The 14,006-nt window shown below is 31.3% G+C and overlaps 1 protein-coding gene across 4 annotated transcripts in view; it reads right to left on the reverse strand.

The window, feature by feature from the left end:
• Positions 1 to 773: 773 nt before the first annotated feature.
• LOC143048320 (xaa-Pro aminopeptidase 1-like) overlaps positions 774 to 14,006 on the reverse strand; it is a 47,885-nt gene continuing 34,652 nt past the window's right edge. For all 4 annotated transcript variants that reach the window (XM_076221943.1, XM_076221946.1, XM_076221944.1 and 1 more), the window contains exons 18-22: positions 8,658 to 8,762; positions 7,667 to 7,744; positions 5,867 to 5,943; positions 4,679 to 4,777; positions 774 to 1,637 (exon numbers count right to left, since the gene is read on the reverse strand). In XM_076221943.1, the coding sequence (XP_076078058.1) occupies positions 1,446 to 1,637; positions 4,679 to 4,777; positions 5,867 to 5,943; positions 7,667 to 7,744; positions 8,658 to 8,762 (551 nt within the window). In that variant the 3' untranslated portion in view covers positions 774 to 1,445. The remainder of the gene's footprint in view (positions 1,638 to 4,678; positions 4,778 to 5,866; positions 5,944 to 7,666; positions 7,745 to 8,657; positions 8,763 to 14,006) is intronic.

A 14,006-nucleotide genomic window follows, 5' to 3' on the forward strand; every position in this document is an offset into this window, starting at 1 on the left:
TCATAAAAGTCTTGTTAAATTTTTTTTTTTTTTAAATATTTTTGAGAACTTAAACTTGTCAAATTGATGATAAAGCTTTGAAAAGCCAAGAGAGAACAACTTCCCGCCAAAATTTCAATGGCTAATATCTCGAAAACAAGCGCAGTGACCTCGATATTTTTTTTTTTTGCTCTTTTGATTCATTTATTAATCCCCTATCAATATAAACTAGTCTTTTGAAAAGTTAATTATTTTTAAACTGAGAAGCGAACTCCCTTAACAAGAAGTTGTTGGGTGATAAATTTATGAACACATCGCACAGTATAGCTGACTTATATAAACCCTGAAACAAACTTTCAGCAATCCTTTTAATGTAGTTCCAGAGAAAAATTTTCAACTTGGATGTCATGTGAACAATGATGTAAGTGTTCAGTAAACAGCAAGTTGTTGAATGATGAATCTGAAAATGCAGCACACAGTTTAGCTGACTTTTATAAACCCTGCAACCAAATTTCAGAAAACCGTATAATGTAGTTTCTGAGAAAAATGTGACGAAAAATTTTCAACTTAATTGTCATGTGTCAAATGATGTAAGTGTTCTGTAAACAGGAAATTGTTGAGCCACGAATCTGAAAACAAATCACAGGGTATAACTGACTCATATAAACCCTGAAACCAAATCCTTGTAATGTAGTTCCTGAGAAAGATGCAATGAAAAACAATCATGGGACAGATGCACAGACCGAAAAACATAATGTCCATAAACAGAGCATAACAAAAATAAAGTAAGAAAATAAAGAAAATTATTTTATTTATATAACATAAAATACTTTTGAATGTACAGGTGTATTTAACAATGATGTTATTTTTACAATGTATAAAACATATGGATATATTATAAATGAAGTGCATAGGAAAGAAAAACATCCATCTTGATCAATATTACCTAAAATATAATATAATTAATCAAGAATTTGCTGAGCAGAGTGTTCACTTTGAATTTTCTTGACTTGGTACCTTGTGGAATGAGGAAAAACCTTGTAGATACTTGATTTGGTCACACAATCTGCATATATACTTATTACGAATTTGTATTCGGTTGAATACTTAAATTTGAGGATCACATTTATATAAAAGGATTTGAAACCCATGAATCAAATAATAACGATTCAATAATCTACAAGGTATTTTGTTGTTCATATTTTGATGCTTAATATGTTTCTATTAGTACAAAATTGTGACAGAATTCAAGGCAGAGTATTAAAACACTATTATTTCAATTCCCATGATGCATTTTTCAACCAAAGATCCATCTGAATGATATGATATTGAGTTTCAAGATCTACCAGAATCGTAAATTCATAAACAATTCAACAAAATCAAAATGTATAGAAACAAATAAAAAAGATTATAAATATAAAATTTGTACAAGTAGGAATTTACACATAAATATATTTTGGATTATTTTACAATAAAGTTGTCAGTATAGCACACAATACGAGGAAGACTAAGTTTGTATGAAGATTATCTCCCATGTTGGTACGTCCCATCACTATCTGTGTTCTAGAACTTAACCATTCGGATGCAACTGGATCACTGCTGACCAAAGGACCTATCTCTTTCTGTACTTTTGAATGGTACGTATTTATCCATTTAATCTGAAAAACATGGATGATCCTAATCAGAACAAATCTTTAACTTGAGGGTAATAGTAGTAATGTTTGTAAACATTCTACTGATTACCATCTTTACCATGTGACATCTGTGACCTAAGGTGCCTAGGACTAATCATTTTGGTATTTCGAGGTAAGGTTCAATAGAAATGAAATTAATAATGATAAAATCTATTATTACATAAATTGCAATAAAATACCAAGATTTCCCAGTTAATTAAATAAACACTGATAATTTTTACTTTATTTCTATCAAAAATTCAATGGTCAAATATTAACTTCTCCAAGAACACAAAAAGCAGAACAATTATTCAACTTGTGACCAACCAAACATTTAGTTAAGGCATACATTATGCATATTCATAAATAAATGTGTTGTTTGGTCACTGGCTGAATAATTTTCAAACTTTAAATTCTTGGACTAGTAATCCTATAAAATGTTTTTCAATATTTATTATGTGGTTGAAAATAAAAGTGTTTTGCCTCCTAAATTTGAGATTTTATCATTATTTTAAAAGTCATAATGTACAAGACAGCTAATTGAGAAATTTCAAACATTTTTATTCAGTATGTGATTACTAAAACAAGAGTGCACACACTAAAATGTCTCGCCTTCTTTACTAATCATTGATATTATGATAATAGCCCTAAATATAAAGCTTTATTACAACTGTCACATAACCTTAACATTAACTAAAGAACAAGAAAACTAAACATTGACCAATGAACCATGAAAATGAGGTAAGGGCAGATGAACCATGCCAGGCAGACATGTACAGCCGAATCACTATTCCTTTATCAAACTTTCTGTGACAAATGTCGCAGGCTTGACAGAAACCATAACATTGAAACAAACACACTATGATAAACATGTTTTAGTTATATAAAATTCATGAAAAATAGCTGCTTATCAAACCCCCTCTTTGTCAAAATAAATTGCTAAACATCTGTTCTTCTCTGTGCTAATGTCAAATATATACTACATGGACTAATTAAGCTCAGTTTAAATAAAAATTGTTAACATTAAGACTTATTTAAAATTTTGACCTAGCAAATAAAAAACAATTCCACAGATCCTTACCAGTAGTTACATATATAAAATTTCATAAATCAATAATGCTCTTTTAATGCGTTAATTCGGTCACAAATATTTTACCTAATTCATTCAAAGTTTTGATTGTTATTCAATTTATTCTACATCATTTCCTATCTGATTGCTCTGTAGTTTGTCAAATAAGCACCCGCAGCAATAACTGAATACAGGTATATACTAGATTAGCAGTCAGCAGGAAAGTACGACCAGGTTATTCAGGACAATGCCACTAATTTTGAATTACTGCAGTTCTAACATTTTCTATTGTTATCTAAATATAATACATGTACAACAAAATCTTGATCAGCTTCTCTTACGAATATCATAAGTGTTTTCTAGTAATTTTAACGAGTAGATCTTATTTATTTTTATTAAAGACACCAAACAAACTATTTGTAAGAAAACTTAGCCAGTCATTCTTTTATTAAACTCACAGATGCACTTTCACATATGTTGAGGACAATTTTATCTGTTATTGATATTAAAAGAAAAGGAAACATTTATTTTGACATCATGCACAATCTTGAAATTTTATCTTGAAAACATTTGTCCAATGAAACTCATCCTTAAACAATTTTGCAGTAAATATCAAAATGACCAACAATAAATTAAAGATCTCTGACTTCCTTGAAGACCATTTCGTTTTATCTCTAATCTATTCTTTGACTAGAGGCTAGCTAACACCCACCAAATGTTGCTTATCTGGCTCATATATAATACATTCTGTGGTAATGACCTCATAAATTTCGCTATGTAATTTGGGCATATTATTCAATAATTCTAACATCTTATCATGAATATATTAATCTACATTCTACTTAAAACATATTGAGGTCAAAACAAAATTTAAAATTGCATTGCATTCTTTCCTAAAAAAATTATTCAGGTCTATGTAGACAACTATTTGAATTGCAAAGTCAATTTAAACTAAAAGTATATTGCATAATTGTTTAATCTGTATATTTAACCTACCAATCAGATAACAGATATGTTAGGACGGCATGGCCTCATAATTAGCTTTAAGTAAAACATGTCCTTTGCTTTTGCTTTTTGAATGCCATATTTTTTGTAGGGTGGCTTTTTATCAGAGGGGTTAAATCAGGGGCATATAAATGTTACCCTTTGTAAGATTATCTCCCCTGTTGTAAATAAATTTGATTGCTTTTAATAAATGACATTTTGGTTGGAATCTTTCTCCTTGTTACTAATTCCCCTCCTTACAAGAATGTGTCCCAAGTGTATGGATGCCCCATCCGCACTATCATTTTCTTTATCAGTGAACCATGAAAATGGAAAAAAAACCTCTAATTTGGCATTAAAATTAGAAAGATCGTATTATAGGGAACATGTTTCCTAAGTTTCAAGATGATTGGACTTCAACTTCATCGAAAATTACCTCTACCAAAAACTTAATACTGCAGCGAAAACTTTAATCTGAAGCGGGACAGACAAACGGAAGAACGAACGACACAAAGACCAGAAAACATAATGCCCATAAATGGGTCATAAATACAGAGCAAGGTGTGTCCTAACATAAGTGTTCATGCACTCAGATATTTAGTCATGTTGGGTGGCTTTCTGTATTTGGTATCATCAGCTTTGATTTAAATTGATAACACTGTTCCCATCAGACATAAACAAGAATGTGTCCCAAGTACATGGATGCCCCATCAGCACTGTCATTTTCTGTGTTCAGTGGACCGTGAAAATGGGATAGAATCTCTAATTGGCATAAAAATTAGCAAGATCATATCATGGGGAACATGTTTACTAAGTTTTAAGTTGATTGGACTTCAACTTCATAAAAAAAACTACCTCGACCAAAAACTTTAACCTGAAGCAGGACAGACGGATGAAAAGCAAATGAACTGACCGATGGAGGAATGCACAGACAAGAAAACATAATGCCCATAAATGGGGCATAAATACATACCTGTTCTGGACTCAACAAATCATAATCAATCAAGTTTGGTTCATAGGGTACCAGAGTTACTGTTTCAAATGTCAGGAAGGTACTGTTCATAAAGTTGTACTGAAAACATAAAGTTGCATAATAAAATTACTGTTCATCTAAATTATCCTGAAATAGGGCTTTTCTATGGCACAAAAACATGTTTGGGTGCTCATTAAATTGATTTAAACCAACCACATTTTGTACATGAACAAAGTCTGGTAATCTGGAACATGTTTTATTTTACATGTCTGTTTTTTCAGAGGAGTTGGGTGTTGGTATAGCACTGTAAATAAATGAGAAAATATGAGGTCTAAAGAATTCCAAAAGTGCAAATGCTTTATATGTCATCTGACTGTCAAGTTGCAGTCTAGATTTCAAGTCACTCTGTATTTAAAAGTAGAATTTAAGAAATGTGGTAACAATATTAAGTTCATTCAACATAGCAAAAACTCTTAGTTTTGACAAACATATAGATATCTGACAGATTCTAAAAGTGCTCAAATTAAACTTCATCACTGTTAACCTGCAATCAAAATATTAAATTCACTCAAATGTAACCAAAAAAATCTGTTGAACAAATAAATAAATGCAATATAACGTCTAATCCTATATAGCTAAATGTTTGTGCAGATAACATCCCAACACATGCATGCTCAATAAAATGGCTAATTTTTAAAACGTGATATCATAAGAAATTTCATCTAGTAACTTAGATTATGACAAAATTTTAATCCATATATAGCTGTAATATTTTATAAAAGATTTCTCCAGAGCAGTGATATACAGAATTCCATTGGTTATTTCATGGTTTTTGAATGAAAGTCATGAAGATATCTTTTTCTTCACATATTTCAAACAAAAGGTATCATCTTAAAACCAGTTGTTTCAACCTATGGATGGACAAACAGAAAATAAGCTCACAAGGATTTTACTGTAAATGAAAAAAAGGTCTGATATCTTGTAGGCAGTTTGAATTTATTTTATAGAAATATTTTGTGAGATTTCCAAGCCTGCATCTTTTTAATTGTTTAATTGTTGAGCATACAAAATCTCCCTAGACCTGGTTTTTGATTACCTCATATAACTTCTAAAATATTATTTTGACAAATGATTTTCATAGTAAAACACCTCTATGGACAAATAAATATATGTATTACATAACCTTACTGTAGTTTCTGCCTCTGTTACCATGACAATATTTTCTAATCTGATACCAAATTGTCCAGCTTCATAATAACCAGGCTCTAAATATAAATAATACAAGAGTGCACACGCTGAAATGTCTCGCCTTCTATACTAATCATTGATATTATGTTGATAGTCCTAAGTATAAAGTTAAGCTTTATAACAACTGTCACATAAACTTAACATTAACCAAGATAACTAAACAAAGACCAATGAACCTTGAAAATGAGGTCAAGGTCAGATGAACCATGCCAGGCAGACATGTACAGCTAGCAATGCTTCTATACAACATATATAGTTGACCTATTACTTATAGTTTAAGAAAAATAGACCAAAACACAAAAACTTAACACAGTGCAATGAACCGTGAAAATGAGGTCACGGTCAAATAAAACTTGCACGACTGACATAAAGATCATAAAATATTTCCATACACCAAATATAGTTGACCTATAGCATATAGTATTAAATAAAAAGACCAAAACTCAAAAACTTAACATTGACCATTGAACCATGAAAATGAGGTCAAGGTCACATGACATCTGCCCGCTAGACATGTACACCTTACAATTATTCCATACAACAAATATAGTAGACCTATTGCATATAGTATGAGAAAAACAGACCAAAACACAAAAATTTAACTATAACCACTGAACCATGAAAATGAGGTCAAGGTCAGATGACACCTGCCAGTTGGACATGTACACCTTACAGTCCTTCCATACACCGAATATACTAGCCCTATTGCTTATAGTATCTGAGATATGGACTTGACCACCAAAACTTAACCTTGTTCACTGATCCATGAAATGAGATCGAGGTCAAGTGAAAACTGTCTGACAGACATGAGGACCTTGCAAGGTACGCACATATCAAATATAGTTATCCTATTACTTATAATAAGAGAGAATTCAACATTACAAAAAATTTGAACTTTTTTTTCAAGTGGTCACTGAACCATGAAAATGAGGTCAAGGACATTGGACATGTGACTGACAGAAACTTCGTAACATGAGGCATCTATGTACAAAGTATGAAGCATCCAGGTCTTCCACCTTCTAAAATATAAAGCTTTTAAGAAGTTAGCTAACACCGCCGCCGCCGCCGCTGGATCACTATCCCTATGTCGAGCTTTCTGCAACAAAAGTTGCAGGCTCGACAATAATGTATATATTTCAACATTACATTAATTTCTAACATGTTGCATATATATGCCAACCTACCAATATTGTTTTTATAAAATTATATATGTTTTTTTCTATGGTCGGGTTGTCGTCTCTTTGACACATTCCCCATTTCCATTCTCAATTTTATTGAAAATGAATACATTTTTTTGTATATGTTAAACTTATTATCTCAAATTTGTCTTTTATGGTGTAAATTATTGTAAAACATTTTTCAAACAAACTTATTTATGTTGTAATGTTACACTCCTATCTCAGGTTATGGTGAAGGTTAGCGCCTGTTAAAACGTTTAAACTTGCTGCATTTTTATGCATCTGTCCAAAGCCAGGAGACTGTTATTCAGTGGTAGCTGTTAGTTGAAGTGGTTCATAAGTGTTTCTCATTTTGTATATAAATTAAACCATTGTTTTTTTCACTAGTCATTTTGGGAGCCCTTTAAACCTTGCTGTTTAGGTGTGTTCAAAGGCTCTCTGTTGAAGGCTATACTTTCACCTATATTGGTATTCTTTTTACAAATTACGACTTGCATGGAGAGTTGTCTTATTGGCACTCATACCACATTTTCCTATATCTATATAAGACATTCGGACTTACCATCAGAGAAAAACATGAACTCATCCAGCTTCTCATCACTATCAAAACTGGCATGAGATAATGAAATTCTTCCTGGACCTGTTTAATAATAAAATAATATACCGGTACAACATTATCATTGGAAATCTAGTAAATAGAGTTTTCTATGTGTTTAGTGGCAAATGAAAAAAAAATAGTTCTTAAAGTCTCAGTTCTTTTTCTCCACCTTATCTTAAATTCCTTAATGTTTAATGCATGCTCAAGCATTGCATAAAGAAGCATATTTTTTAAATTCATCTTTTTATTGTTTTTCAATCCATTTTTCCATTCATCTTATTCATCTCATTTATATATGGATAATCAATTTTCATCATACAATCTGGAACTGGTTAAAACTTAATATTTTTTGATCATTTTTGTTAGATATATATTCTACCTTCATGTACACTGAGATATGACCCTATACCATGTCCTGTGCCATGTCTGTATTCTAAACCTACCTTCATGTACACTGAGATATGACCCTATACCATGTCCTGTGCCATGTCTGTATTCTAAACCTACCTTCATGTACACTGAGATATGACCCTATACCATGTCCTGTGCCATGTCTGTATTCTAAACCTACCTTCATGTACACTGAGATATGACCCTATACCATGTCCTGTGCCATGTCTGTATTCTAAACCTACCTTCATGTACACCGAGATATGACCTTATACCATTTCCTGTGCCATGTCTGTATCCTAAACCTACCTTCATGTACACCGAGATATGACCTTATACCATTTCCTGTGCCATGTCTGTATTCTAAACCTACCTTCATGTACACTGAGATATGACCTTATACCATGTCCTGTGCCATGCCTGTATTCTAAACCTACCTTCATGTACACTGAGATATGACCTTATACCATGTCCTGTGCCATGTCTGTATTCTAAACCTACCTTCATGTACACTGAGATATGACCCTATACCATGTCCTGTGCCATGTCTGTATTCTAAACCTACCTTCATGTACACTGAGATATGACCCTATACCATGTCCTGTGCCATGTCTGTATTCTAAACCTACATCCCATAATGGTCTTCTGGCTATTGCATCAATTTCACGTCCTAAAAATAATTAATATGGAAGTAGTAATCTCGACATAATAAAGCTTTAAAACTTGAATGTTATGTAATTGAAGTGTACTATGCACAGATATTTAAAAATGTTGTGTGCTAATAATTTATCCTTAATGCATTCTAGCTCAAAATTGATCCTACAGAAACAATTCCATTCGTTTGACGTCTGTGTTAAATTTTTTCATTTTGCCATTTGTTTAGCGACTTTCCTTTTTCTTATTTGACTTTTTCAATGTCAACTTAAACACATTATAGAAGGCAGTGTAAAACAACGAACACAGTGTGAATATTATACTGCCTCTTTTTTCAACTTAAACCACAAAACGCAACCAAATGTTAAAGTAACAAGATATAGGTATCATAGTTTAAAAACTTTTCAGGTCAAAGTCAAGGAAGGGAACTGATTAAATTTTTCTTTAGCATCAAATATTAGGTATGATTATGTTTCTCCTCTGTAAAAGTGAAATAATGTTTTGAATTCATGTGTTATGTACTGTACAGTATTCTTGGTGACAGTGTAGTCAAACTATTACAGGCTAATTACATTTTTTATACAATATCAAATACATGGTTTTTTTTGTTTTAAAATGAAATACATGAGATTTTGATATATGATTTGATCTTCATATTATGAACTTAACTAAAATGTGCTGGTTTTTGCATTAGCAACAACAAACTATGATTATAAAAATAAACTATTGGAAGGATTGTGCCTGATGTTCATATGATGAAATCATAATCTTTCAGTCAGTGTAATTGAAGTCTGGAGCTGGCATGTCAGTTAACTGTTGTTATTTATGTATTATTGTCATTTTGTTTATTTTCTTTGGTTACATCTTCTGACATCAGACTCGAACTTCTCTTGAACTGAATTTTAATGTGCGTATTGTTATGCGTTTACTTTTCTACATTGGCTAGAGGTATAGGGGGAGGTTTGAGATCTCACAAACATGTTTAACCCCGCCGCATTTTTGCGCCTGTCCCAAGTCGGGAGCCTCTGGCCTTTGTTAGTCTTGTATTATTTTAATTTAAGTTTCTTGTGTACAATTTGGAAATTAGTATGGCGTTCATTATCACTGAACTAGTATATATTTGTTTAGGGGCCAGCTGAAGGACACCTCCGGGTGCGGGAATTTCTCGCTACATTGAAGACCTATTGGTGACTTTCTGCTGTTGTTTTTTTCTATGGTCGGGTTGTTGTCTCTTTAACACATTCCCCATTTCCATTCTCAATTTTATAGCTCTAAATAAATAAAAAGTTATTTTGTTATTGTTACTTGGAATATTTTTTCTAGTTATTATTAATAAATGATATACAAGGGAGATAATGTATGTAAAGGAAGTACACCACTAATTATGGTGACTTGAGAAACACCGGTATCAGTCAGATTACAATTCTACCTTGACAGGTAAGTTTGTATTTAGCCTATAAAATACTTATTTAGCCTTGAGAATTGAAAGGTCAGTTTATCCCATTCATACAATAGAAGTTTACCTATGAGGGTCAGAATGGGGTTTACAGAATAGAGAATACATGTAATAGCAACAAAAAATAGAGAATAGAGAAAATTAACAACAAAATAAAGAATAGAGATTAATTTAAAGCGGTGCAAAAGTATAAAGAATAACTGTGCAAAATAAAAAGGTAACTTAGGTAACTGTAATGCAATACTGATAATATACTGATCAATGTACAGAATTGATAAATAATCTTGTAACAGCATGAACAGAAAGACTAAAATAGTAAAATCATTTACATGATAATTTTACAGAATGAGAGTTATTTTTAAGGCTATTAAAAGAAAAATGCCCTAAAATTTAAAGAATACAGATATTAAAAAAAACCTTGCAGGTCCTCATGTCATTTAAATTGTCAAAATTTGGGACACATCTAGTCAAACTGGTTTTAAACTAGACATCTAGTCAAACTGATTTGGTATAACTGACTGTTTCTTGCCCTAGATGTCTATTTCACAGTGACCTTATGTGTGTGTGCTAAGAGTACATTGTACTGTCATATTTATTGGTTTTCTGTTGGGACATGACCAACATTGTTAACATGCAAAACAGCGGCTTGAGATTTCAACTGATATTAGTATAATAAATTAATATTTTTAATTATATATCCTGGTTGATGATGGCTTTTTTGGGACCAAGATGTTTCCTTCATTCTTGTTCACATTATGATTATTTTAACCTTCAATGCACATATAAAAATAGAAAAATTTCAGATCTCATTTAAAATATTTTGCAACTAAATAATAATCTGTCAGATTTGGTGTAAACACAAAACAAGACAGTGTTATAAGATAACCTGCAAGCATTGTCTATTTCTATAACAGTCAAGCAGATAGTTTTTTTTATAACTGAAAAAAAAACGACCTTGTAAAGAAATATTCAATAAAAAGGCCGAAAATAACCCCAAAATTCAACATTAACAGATTTTTAACAATTAAATCAAGATGCACAAAGTTTTAAGTATTGGTAAGAAATTATAGGGTTCTTTTGTACTTTAAACAATATCACAATAACAATAAAGTGACCTTAATTTTGGACAAGGTAAATGGCATGAAGCCAAATTTATCAACTTCTATTGTATGAATGGGATAAACTAACCTTTCAATTCTCAAGGCTAAATAAGTATTTTATAGGCTAAATACAAACTTACCTGTCAAGGTAGAATTGTAATCTGAGTGATACTGGTGTTTTTCAAGTCACCATAATGGCCCCATTGGTTTCTATGTTAAATTCCTCAATTTCGAGTGGTCACAGCTCTTTTATCTTAAGTTCAAATAAAGTGACAATCATTGCATGTCAAAGCAACACCTTCTGGTGTCCTGTACTGAAAAAATCAACATACCTTACATTGCATATAAGAAAGAACTGGTTCCTGGAACTTCGGATGTACCAAAACAGGTACTTCCGATCTGACAAAAAGGCAAAATGTACCCTCCTTTTTAAATTTCATGCTATTTTTTTATTATTCAAATTTATCAGTCAAAAATTGTTCTGCAATGATCACCAGTCATGCAGCTTTCATTTGATACCAAAATTAATAAAATATTCTAAATATATTGAAAGTTATGTCCATGCGTAGGAACTATTTTGTGTTAAATATGTACTACTTTCTGGTATGTGCTTTCTGGCCGGGCCTGAATTAGTGGTGTTACACCTATAACAGAACCAAACTTGCTATATTGACTTGAGCATTACTTTATTTCATTCTATGATCTATTTCAAGCAATAAAAAACATATAAAGCTTTAGTCCAAATACTATTTTATTAATTTTAAGCTCAAATTGGACTGGTAGTAACATATGGGTTATTCAAAGAAAACTGCATATGGATATTACCATTGGCCAATATACCTTTTTTATTCTCAATATTATTGTTTTATTTATTAATTTCTATTAGGAAAGCTATGTGCTTACTAATAGTCATATTTTTATCAGAGGTTCTTCATTAAATAAAAATATATCAGTTTAAACTTAAGACATAAATGAGAAATTATCCCCCCTTTTTTCTTGAAACTGGAAAAGGTTTTTTTTTTTTGTATATACCATAATTCTGAGGTAAAACATAGATTAATAAGAGCAATTTATATATCCCTCAGCTAGATAACTTGCTAAACTGGTTCAAAATTGCATGTACAGTGAGATTTTAGAATTCTTATATGAGTATGTACCATTTGCCTTGATTGTAAAAGGCTACCATAAGAAAAACAAAAAAACTTGAAAAATCATAAGATTATTTTGACCAAGAGCTATTTTGTTCCATATACAAGTCATAAAATACTTGTTTTATTGATTTCAATCAGAAAAAATGCAAAAATAAGAACTTGGAGTCAAGTCTTAACTGCATGCATGCTGTATGACCATAAAAGGCTAACATACTTGAGTATGCCAATTTAAGAGCTTAAATTTCCCATAAGCAGAACGGTTGACCAAAAAAAGATGATTAAACATGATTACTAACATCAAATTGGACTTATTTTCATTGGAATAGGTACAACTTCTAAAAATTGGATTTCTGGTGATTCTCTTGTAATAGGAAGCACACCACTAATTAATGGCCCCATTGCTTTCTATGTTAAAATTCTCAATTTCGAGTGGTCACAGCTCTTTTATCTTAAGTTCAAATAAAGTGACAATCCTTCCATGTTAAAGCAACACCTTCTGGTATCCTGTACTGAAAAAATCAACATACCTTACATTGCATATAAGAAAGAACTGGTTCCCGGAACTTCGGATGTACCAAAACAGGTACTTCCGATCTGACAAAAAGGCAAAATGTACCCTCCTTTTTAAATTTCATGCCATTTTTTTTTATTCAAATTTATCAGTCAAAAATTGTTCTGCAATGATCACCAGTCATGCAGCTTTCATTTGATACCAAAATTAATAAAATATTCTAAATATATTGAAAGTTATGTCCATGCGTAGGAACTATTTTGTGTTAAATATGTACTACTTTCTGGTATGTGCTTTCTGGCCGGGCCTGAATTAGTGGTGTTACACCTAAAACCACAACAACCAAGGTTATCTCCCATTCATTACTTGTTTTCAACATTTTTCATTTTCCGGATTTAATAGAATTATTGAGAATATTAACTGGTTTATAATCACTAATAATTTGTTTAAACATTGTTTTTAGATCAAATCCAAACTAATGAGCTGCATTTTACAGATATATAATATGCACAACAAATGTGGTACATAACACTACAGGGAGATAACTCTGTAGAAATCAGCTGAAAATATTCATTACGTTCTATTGTTCAGGAAATATAAAGCTTTTAACAATCAAAATTGGTGTTAGTCAAACTGCTATTTGTCCAATGAAACTTTTCCGATATAGTGTGGGTTCAATTTTTTTGAAATATTCATATTTTTGTCTTATGGTTAAAGTAAAAATTTGTCAAAATTTTATGAAAATTAAAATAAGTCAAATATCTTTTAGTGAAGGTGTTTGGTACCACCTTAATTGGCTTCTTACCTATACATTTTTAGTTTTTGTACATTTACAAAAGACATTTCTCAAAGTTTGTAAAACAAAAACTAAACTTTTTTTCAAAATTAAAGAGCTGAATCTCACCAAAATATAATAAGCATATTATGCACAATTATTGAAAATTCCATTTTCCTCCTACATAGACTTTCTAATTATTTGCTTTCACAAAAAAATGCAGATCGACAAAGGGAAAACTACACGACTCCGAAATGTTTGCAGCAG

This window comes from Mytilus galloprovincialis, chromosome 10 (genome assembly GCF_965363235.1).
Source record: "Mytilus galloprovincialis chromosome 10, xbMytGall1.hap1.1, whole genome shotgun sequence".
NCBI lineage: Eukaryota > Metazoa > Mollusca > Bivalvia > Mytilida > Mytilidae > Mytilus > Mytilus galloprovincialis.